General features: G+C 45.2%; 1 protein-coding gene across 4 annotated transcripts in view; it reads left to right on the forward strand.

The window, feature by feature from the left end:
• Positions 1-10,519, forward strand: part of LOC104848662 (zinc finger protein 512) — an 80,995-nt gene that overhangs the window by 21,146 nt on the left and 49,330 nt on the right. Inside the window, exon 1 of one of the 4 annotated variants that reach the window (XM_019204633.1) lies at positions 3,895-4,209. The exons of the other annotated variants lie outside the window; for them this stretch is intronic. Within the exon in view, the coding sequence (XP_019060178.1) occupies positions 4,066-4,209 (144 nt within the window). The 5' untranslated portion in view covers positions 3,895-4,065. Of the gene's footprint in view, positions 1-3,894; positions 4,210-10,519 lie in introns of those variants that run through there. 4 annotated transcript variants of the gene reach the window in all.

The raw sequence follows: 10,519 nt of genomic DNA on the forward strand, positions 1-10,519 counted from the left end.
CGGACACACACAAGAGGGGACCTTGCAGATAACTCCAGGGGCAAAGAAAGGGAAGACAGGCCCGGGGTGGTGGCGCACGCCTGTCATCCCAGCACTCGGGAGGCCGAGGCAGGAGGATCGCTGGGAGTTCGAGACCAGCCTGGGCTACATAGTGAGTTCCAGATCAGTCTCAACTACATAGTGAGACCCTGTCTTAAAAAAAACACACACACAAAAAGGGAAGACACTGTAAGCCGCTCAGAAAGCCGAGCCGATTAGACACAGCAGGACAGACACAGCAGGACGCTTGCTCCTAGAGTCCACCCACACCTGAGGCGATGAAGGGAGCCCGCATCCTCAGCCCGGGGTTTGTACGGGAAGCAGGAGCGACCCCGCGGGCGCCGAACACCGTTTGGCGGTGAGATCCAAGGGACGGTAGGAGCCTCGGTCTGCACGTCTCAGTCTTCCTCTGTCACACGTTTTGACTCATACATAGCAGGCGCCTTCTTCAACCCAGACCCACGTGCGCGTCGGTGCCTGACCCAGGAGGCTCCGGTAGTGGAGTGCTGGCGCCCCCTTGTGGCAGAGAAATATCCAGCTCGTAGACTCCGGGAAACGCTCCTAGGACAAAGCCTCCCGCAAGAAGGTCACTGGGACTTCTGGGCAGGACGGCGATGGCCGAGGAACCACCTTTCAGTTTCACAAGGGTCATCAATCTTTGAAAGGCAGTCAGAGACCCCGGCACACAGCCGCGGCCTCCAGCTTCTCTCTGAGCTGTCTTCCCGTTCTTTACCTTGCCTTAGACCCTAACCGACATCCGTCTCGCCACCCCGGCTCCCACGGTGCCTTCCGAGGGTCGCGCCTTTGTCTTTCGGCGCCGTGAACTCCCGCCTGACCCTACAGCTCCAGATGGCTGCAGGTCGGCGAGGAGGCTGCAGGGCCAGCCGCGTCCAGCCGTGACGCCCGCGGGTGTCTTCGCTGGGTGAACCCCCCTCTCCGCTTGACTTGGGGAGCAGAGGCGGCACAGAGGGCGTGTAGCTTTCTAGGGCCCGGGCGGGCTAGGACAGAGCACCCTCCGAGTCTCCAAATGATGCCAGCGTGCACAGCGCCCCGTGTCCACGCGTGCGTGGGAGACAGTGCAGGGTTCGATCTCCCATGCACCACAGGCGAGAGGACTCTCCGGCTCTCAGTTCTTACCTGCCAAGCAGTTAGATGCTATAAAGACATCGGGTAAATTGAGTTCTGGCACGGGGGCGGGGATTTAGCTCAGTGCTGCCGCCACCTGCCTAGAAAGCGCAAGGTCCTGAGTTCGATCCCTGGGACAAAAATATTTTTTTAGTTCTTACATAGTCCGACACGATATTCCGGCTTCATGAACAAGAACGGTGGGGCCGGGGATGGTGCTGCCACCTGTCTCGCAAGCGCAAGGTCCCAAGCTCAATTCCCAGGACCAAAAACAAAAACAAAACAAAAAACAAGAAAGAAGAAAAAAAGAAAGGAAGGTGTATTGCTCGGCTTTGGAGGACACGGAGAGGTTAGTCCGAGGAATAAGGTGACTAAGGTTGGATCCCTATGCCCTGAAAACCCACAAACACATATACACATATAAGCAGTTCTAATATAAGACAAGGAGTTGAAGTGGACTGGACGATCATGGCAAACCATATATAATTGTTTTTAAAGGTAGTTTCATTGTGTAGTTCAGGCTAGACTTGAACTCATTATATTAGCTCAGGATGGCCTCGAACTTGCAGTGATTCTCCTGCCTCAGCCTCCTGAGTTCTGGTATTACGGGCATGCGCCACCACACCAGGTGGGAAAGTTTTGGAAGAAGGGAAGTTGTGGTAAGGTGAGGGAACAACCAAGGAAAATCTACCAATGAGGGGCTGGGATCCAGCTCAGGGGGAGAGCACGTCTCTAGCATGTGCAGCCACCACACACACACACACACACACACACACACACACACGCACCCCCCAAGATCCACCACACACACACACACACACACACACACACACACACACGCACACCCCAAGACTACAGCACAGTCTATGGTCATTACAGAACAGTAACTATGCTAAAAGGACTGAAGGGCCTCACCCGTGGACTTTGTCGGATTGAAGAAGATGAAGGAAATAATCTCCTCATCACAGCAAGAAGGGCTGAGGCAGAAGATATGTGGATCTCGCACATAGCTCAAGCTATATTTAAAAATGGAACTTGAGATCTCTCCGCCGCATCAGCAGCTATTCTCTGCCTAACTTTGGTGGCCTTGGGTATTAGGCTAGAGCCACCCCTGGATGTCAGGCAGTAAAGTTAAAGGCGGATGATAGGACCTGGTAGGAGAGGGAAGGGCCTTAAATTGGCTCTGGAGGTGACTCTACGAACAAAGCAGAATGCCTAAGATCTCATATAAATGCAGGCTGGGACAGGGAGGTCAGATTCCTGGGTCAGGAGGACAGTCGCTGCACTCAGGTGGTGCAAAGTCTGCCCCCATGGGAGAGGGACGGATTGAGCCCCTCTGAACTGGGGTATATGGAGTGGGAGAGAGAGACAGGGAGAGGAACCCTAAGCATCTTCTAGTGCCAGAAAGTGAGGAATCTCTCAAAACTCCCTAGGGATGGGTATGTGAGAGGGACACAGGCGCTGAGGTGAAAGGAGTTCCGAATGGTAAAAGTTGGAACAAATGGGCCGGGGATTTGGCTCAGTAGTTCTGTCACCTGCCTCGCAAGTGCAAGGACCCAAGTTCGATCTCTGGTACCAAAAAAAAAAAAAAAAAAGTTGGAACAATTGAGCAACAGAGTAAGTAATAACGTATGGCTGCATTGGACTGTATATAGTGCAGTGTGCTACAAGATAAACAGACATGAATGCATAGCAGTAGAAATCAGTGGCTGAGCTGGGCGTGGTGATGCACACAAGTAATCCCAGCACTCAGAGGACCGAGGGTCGCCTCGAGTTCAAGGCCAGCCTGGGCTACATAGTGATACCCTGACTCAAAAAAGAAAAAAAAAAAAAAAAGAGGAATGTTTGAATAGAGTATGAGGATGGCAGACAAACCTTTTCCACATGAGAAATCAGATAGATGAATGTAGATGCAGATGATATAGGTATCGACAGATCTACATCCCGCCCAGGAAATGGAGTTCAGTCATTCCACACCCCTCACGCCTCTAGTACGGGTTAGATTTAGGGACTTACTTCCAAAAACCAAAGTGTGGAAAGAGAAAAATAGCACATTTACAGTGGAGAAAACTCTCGGGCACGACCCTGAGCACGCAGGTGAGATTAGTATCCTGGCTGATACCATGCGAAGCCGAGCTCCCTATCTCTGGCACGTCCCCCCGCAACACATAACCTTCATCTGCCACACAAGTGCGAGGTCCTGAGTTTGATCCCCGGTACCAGAAAAGAAAAGAAAGAAAAGGTCCCTGTAAACAATGAACAGTTTCCGTGACTATTCTGATGCGACTCCTGTTACGGCTTGGGCTTAGATGTCCCCCAAAGCCTCATGCACTGAGGTGAGGCTGTTTTGGAGGTGGCTCAATCTAGAGCTAGGACGCTGGGGTTAAGGGCGTATGATTACTAAACCACTCCCCCTTGAAAATGTTCACTAGGCAGGACAAATTACTTGGAAGACTTGCTCTTTTGAAACTTTGCTTCCTTACTCCCCACCTAATGACAAGTTGTCCAGCCTAATCCTAAAAAAAAACATAAGTGAGCTGTTCCTGAGTTTGCTTTTATGGCACGGGGACTCTACCAATCCCCTGTCCTCTTTGTTTTTTGGGGTGTGTGTGTGTGTGTGTGTGTGTGTGTGTGTGTTTTAATTTTGAGAGAAGGCCTCCTTAAATTGCCTAGGCTGGGCTCAAACTTTGGATCCTCCTGCCTCAGCCTCCTGAGAAACTGGGATTACAGGGGTGGCTGTTGCTCCAGGCTTTCTTGAAGTTTGAATGTGAGAGCAGAGCTTCAGGCAGTGGCAGAGGGGCAGACAATGGTGTCCAAGCAGGCACACTGGAATGCTCATTGTGATCTCACATGGAACCACAGCCTTGAGCCGGACTGTTCTGTGGCTGAGAAGGTTGGGTGATGGTGCTATTTTGGGGGCTGTTTATTCCACCGCCACCATATATCAACCTTCTCCTATCATTTGGCGTCCTTGTGTGTGGGGTCTATGTGCTGTTTGCTAGGTATCATAGCAGGAAGCAGGCAGCAGCCAAGACACATTCAGAGGTAGGTGACATCACTGTCCCTTGAGACTGTTCCTGTCCCTGGATCCGCAAAGATGCCTGTGCTTTGGTTTATGGAAGGAGATGGGTGACGGGGAGCGAGGACTGGGGGCAGTGCCTCTGGATGTCCTCCCACGCGTTACTGTGAGCCCTTTTCTTTCATTTTCCTTCAACAAGCTCAAGGACCTGTTGGGTTGCTAGAGACTGAGAGAATTTCCAGCTGAGTGTGGTGGCACACCTGTAGTCCCAGCACTTGGGAGGCTGAGGCAGGAGGATTGCCATGAGTCGGTGGCCAGCCTGGGCTACATAGTGAGCTGCAGGCCAGCTTGACCTATATAGCAAGACCCTATCTGAAAACAGAGAAAGAGAGAGAAAGAGAGAGAGAGAGGATTTCCAAATGGTCAAAAACGTGAGAAGATGCTCAATATTATTAGTCACAAACAGAAATTAAAAAGCACTTCTGGGGAAAGTGGGAGAGATGGTCAGACAGGTGCTTACTCAACCTCAAGGAAAGAGCATGAGTCGGGAATACTGCCAGGGACCAGGAGGGAGAGCAGTCTGCACCAGGTAGGGCTCTTTGAAAGGCCTTCTGAGAGCTCGGCTTTTAATTTTTTTTTTTTTTTTTTTTGAGATAGCGTCTTGGGATATCATTCAGGCTGGCCTTGAACTCACTATGTAGTGCAGTCTGGGCACTGGTAACACTTCTGCCTCAGCCTCCCAAGTGCTGGGACTACAGGGGTGTGCCACCACACTCAGCTGGAAATTCTCTTTTGTGAACTGCCTGTTCAAATCTTTTGTCGCTTTTTTGTTTTGTTTTGTTTTTTGGTATGGGAATCAAACTCAGGACCTTGCGCTCACCAGGCAGGGGCAGTGCCACTGAGCTAAATCCCCAGCCCCAAGCGTTCTTTAAATATAACAAACAGGTAGCTGGGCGTTGTGGCACACGTCTATAATCCCAGCCATCTGGAGTCTGAGGCAGGAGGATCTCACCAAGAGTGCAAGGCCAGGCCGGGCTACATAGTGAGTGGAATACATAGCAAGACCCTGTCTAAAACAACAACAACAAACAACAACAAAAAAAAACCCTAAAAAAATAAAGATTATGAACATGGGTCTTCTGCTGTTTAAATATAAAATCTCCCACTCTGTGCCTTACTTTTTAACTTGACATGATGTCTTTTCAAAAGTTCTTGATTTTATTTATTTTAATTTTTACTTATTTTTGTTTTGTCGTTTGAGACAAGGTATCCCTATGTAGTTCAGGTTGGCCTTGAACTCACAGTGATTTTCCTGCCTCAGCCTCCAGAGTGTGGCACCACCACACCCATCTTAATGCATTATTATTGATAAATCAAAATTAATGGAAAAATTTCTGAAGAAAAAAAGTCAAAATTTTAAATCTGATCTGTACTTGCAAGGCCCTCACCAGTGGCCCTCACTGACCCTAGTCCTCTCCTCCCACTCTGTTCACGGAAAAGGCTTTCCTCGCTGGAGTGCACTGGTGACCCTGTCCTAACTCAGATACATATATAATGTGTACCTGATCTTTTTCAAGACTGGATTTTTTTCACATTCATCTGTCCTTAAACCAAAACCTCACTGTATTTAATGATGTAGCTTTGCAGTGTCTTGAAATTTGCTAATGTGTAAGGGTTTCAGTTTAGGTTTTGCAATTGTGTTATTGTGTATCAGTGATGGCGAACCTTTTAGGGGCGAGTGCCCAAACTGCACCTCATAACCCACTTAATTTATTTCAAAGTGCCAACATTGCAATTAAACCTGAATACTGGGCGGGGGATTTAGCTCAGTGGTGCTGCCGCCTGCCTCATAAGCGCCACGTCGGGAGTTCCATCCCCGGTAACAAAACAAAACAAAAAAACAACCAATCAAACAAAAAAAACCTTGAATACTGAGGAGGTTTTAGTTTAGAAAAACCAACTTCTTCCAATGCTCAGTTGCTGGGGTGACCTGGCTCACAGTGCTCTGTGCCTGCTGCAGCCCGTGGGCCCCAGCTTCGCCAACACTCTTCTAGATCTTTGGCATTTTCAGGTGATTTTTCAATTATCCTGTTCGCTGTCACACAAAAACATGCAGGGCGTTGACTGGGCTGACATTAAATTTGTAGTTTAGATTGGAGATAACTGACATCCTAAAAATGTCTTCTGATTCATGCATTTGTTATTTATTTATTTAAACCTTATTTCTCTCAATAACATTTAGCTTGCAATATACAGGATTTTAAAGAGTTATGTAGTAATTTTTAAAATTTTTATTAAGGAAAATTTCAAACAAATCAATAGTATGTAGAAGTGTATAATGACTCTAATTGGGCCTGTCACCTGGCTTCAACTCTTAACCACCTTATTTTGATTTTGATTTTTGTTTTTGGTACTGGGGATCGAACTTGGGTCCTTGTGCTTGCGAGGCAGGCAGCAGAACCACTGGGCTAAATCCCCAGCCCTACCATCTTATTTTGAAACAAATCTCAGACAATATATTAATTTATAAGCACTCAGGAGGCTGAGACAGGAGGATTGCTCTGAGTTTGAGACCAGCCTGGGCTACATAGTGAGTTCCAGGTCAGTCTCAACTACAGAGTGAGACCCTGTCTCAAAAAAACAACAAAACAAAACAAAACAAAACAAAATCCCAAAATGTTAATTTGTAAATGTTTCAGAAATTATATCTAAAAGATAAGGACTCTTTAAAAATCAGCTGAGTGTAGTTTTGCACACCTGTAGTCTCTACTACTTAGGAGGCTGAGGCAGAAGGATTGCTTGAGTCTAGGAGTTCAAAGCCAGCCTGGGCAAAATACAGCAAGACTGTCTCAAAACAAGCCAGATGCTTTATCACAGTACCATTGTTATTGTTGTTATTGTTATTGGGTTTTTTTTTTAAACAGGGTCTCACTATGTAGTTCTGGCTGGCCTTGAACTCATTATTCGAACTCATGGTGATCCTCCTGCCTCAGCCTCCCAAGTGCAGGGATTACAGGAATGTGGTACCACGCCTGGCAACACAATACCATATTACATGTAGAAATTTAACAGTATTTCCTCATCAAATACCAATGAGTATTCAAATTCCAATCATTTCATAGATGACATGTTAGTTTGCAGTCTGTTTGACTTGGTCACATACTGGGGTGTTTCTTACGTCTTTTCTAATCCACAGTCCCCCACCTTTATTTCTGTTATTTTTTCCATTTATGTGTTGAGGATTTTTTTAGTCAGCATTTTGGTGGTCAAATACCCATGTTAGTTGCTGCGCCCCATTGTCTTCTTGTATTGCCTGTGATTCTTCTCTCCCAATGTTGAAACGTGGGACTTGTTTTTTTTATTTTTTTGCATACCAGGGATTGAACCCTGGGCCTTGTGCTTTCAAGGCCAGCGCGGTGCCACTGAGCTAATCTCCGGCCCCTGGTATTGCCTGTGAATGAGTGCTGCTTTGATGGTTTTATCCTCAAACTCTTTTTGCAATTTGGTTGCCACGGTAGCAGCATTGGGAGGTGGGGCCTTTAGAAGGGTTTAATCTCTTACTTTTTGGGAGGGAATTGAGAGTGATTCTGGCTATGTAGCCCAGGCTGGCCTTGAACTCACGATGATCCCGGATTTGCATCACAGAAGAGGGGCGCTTTTTTCTCTTTGGTAACACTCACTTGCCTTTCTGCTTTCTGCCCTGAATTGAAGCTGCATGAGGCCCCTTCAGAAACGGATATGTTGACCCTGTGCCCTTGGACTCACAGAAGCATGAACCAAACTGAACTTTTCTGCTTTATTAGTTAACCCGTCACAGGTATTCTGTTACAGCGACAGAAAATGCACTAAGACCAAGGGGAAATTGGACTCATCGAAGACTGATCAGACTTAGTTTCTAGGGAGCAGGGAGGAGGTATTTCACAATCATCAGGAGGCACTCAATGTCTGGTTTGGAATGGTGTTTTAGATGCCATTTAAAAAAGAATTCTGAAAGTTGGAAATATGTGAGTTTTTAAAATTGATCTAGTACCTAAAGACTACGCTAAATTTGCTTATCAATTCTGATTATTTACCAGTTGGTTTAAAAAATATTCTATATAGTCATTTTATTTATAAACAACAATAATTTAATTTTTCCTTTTCTAATCCTCATGCTCTTTGTTTGTTTGTTTGGTACCAGAGATTGAACTCAGGACTTCATGCTTGCCAGGCAGGCGCAGCACTGCTGAGCTAAATCCCCAGCCCCTTCTTTCTTTCTTTTTTAATATTTGTTTGTTTCAGCCATGAAGAAAAACAAACTTGGGCTGGGGATTTAGCTCAGAGGTTCCACTGCCTGCCTCGCAAGCAAGCATAAGGACCCAAGTTCGATCCCTGGTACCAAAAAGAAAAAAGAAAAAGAAAGAAAAACAAATTTGAGACATTTATAGCTGAATGGATGCAACTTGAAACTATACTTTTTTTTGGTATCGGGGATTGAACTCAGGACCTTGCGCTAACAAGGCAGGTGGCAGAACCGAGCTAAATCCCCAGTCAAGACTATTTTCTTAAGTTCAATAAACCAGACATATATGTGTAAATATCACATTGGCTGGTGTGAGAAACTGAAAAGCTAAATAAGGACAAAAATGTAGAGCAGACATTATGAAATAGGAAGAAACTGTTCAAAAGGAAAAAGCAAATGAGGGGGTGAGAAAAGAAGGATTAAAGTGGAAACAAAGCTTTTGCAAATAAAGAGGGGGTCTGGAGGGAAGGAAGAGGGGTTCGGGATAAAAGAGCAATCAAGGTATATCATGGACAGGTACAAATTCCCTTTGGTGAATGTGGTCGTTATGTACATTTATGAGAAAGGGTCTTGATATGTAGTTTAGGATGTCCTTGAGCTCACTATAAGGTACCAGCTGGCCTCACATTTAAGGCGGACCTCCAGCCTCAGCCTCCCAAGTGCTAGAACTACAGGTGTGTACCACCATGTCTGGCTGATACCTTTTCTTTTCTTTTCCTTGCCTTATTGTATGGGTAAGACTTCCAGTACAATGTTCAACAGAAGTGGTATAGTGGAGGTTTCCCTGTCATTTTTTCTATGTACCTGAATTTTTTTGGGGGGGGTATTGGGAATTGAACTTGGGACCTTGCACTTGTGAGGCAGGCACTGGAACCACTGAGCTAAATCCCTGGCCTTATGTACTTGAATTTTAAAATAATTCACCATTACATATAACGTTTGTTGTATATATGGTTTTTCAAACATTCTTTATTAAATTGAGGAACTTCTTTCTATTTCTACTTTTGCTAAGAATTTTAGCATGTATGGATATTCGATTTTTCATGTTGCTTTTTCTTCCTTTTTCAATTTTTTTTTTTTTTTTTTTTTGGTACCAGGGATTGTACTCCTGACCTTGTGCTTGCGAGGCAGGCGGCAGAACCACTGAGCTAAATCCCTGGACCTTTCTTTTTCAATTTTTTTCTTTCTTTTATATATATATTTTTTTCTTTTTCAATTTTTAAGTTATATCTCTTTTTATATTGGCATTAAAGTTTACTAACTTTAATGTTTTTCCTGCCTCTATTGATATGGTCAGATGACTTTCCTTGTTTTTTGTATCAATGTGCAGAATTATACTGAGATTTAAAAATAATAAACCAACTGTGAATTCCTAGGATGAAAATAACATGCTCATGATGTTGTTCATGATTTTTAAAATATATATATATCACCGAATTTAGCATGCTAGTTTATTTGGGATTTTGTATCTATGTCCATGAGATGGACCTGTTATTTTCCTTTCTGGTAATGTCTTTACCAGATTTCAAAATCAAGGTTATTCCAGGGCCAAGGTATTTGACTCTGGTTCTGCTGCCTACCTCTCAAGCTCAAGCTGAAGGACCTGAGTTCGATCCCCGGTACCAAAATAAAAAGGTATTCCAGCCTCCAAAGGGGAAGCAGAAGTTATCCCTCTTTCATCTCATTAGCGTAAGAGACACCGCAACATTCACGAAACCCCAAGGTATTCTGAAGCTGTGTGCTAGGAACCTGGAAGGAAAGCCACATTATTTTCCATTATAATCCACACAGAAATGCACACATGTGAGGACAGTTCAATTTCTGCAAGCAACATGAGCCTCTTTTTTCAATTCTGCTACATCACTTGTTAGTTTTCTGTTCCTGAAAAACAGTTAGGTTCGCATTTTATTCTTTAAATATGTATAGTTATTTTCTGCTGGGTGAGGGTGGTGTGTGTAATCCCAGCATTTAGGAGGCTGAGGCAGGAGGACCTTGGTGAGTTCGAGGCCAGTCTGAAATACATAGGGAGAGCCTGTTTCAAAAAAAAAAAAAAT

The sequence above is a fragment of the Fukomys damarensis genome, unplaced genomic scaffold (genome assembly GCF_012274545.1).
Source record: "Fukomys damarensis isolate Sample0158 unplaced genomic scaffold, DMR_v1.0_HiC HiC_scaffold_2, whole genome shotgun sequence".
Taxonomy (NCBI): domain Eukaryota; kingdom Metazoa; phylum Chordata; class Mammalia; order Rodentia; family Bathyergidae; genus Fukomys; species Fukomys damarensis.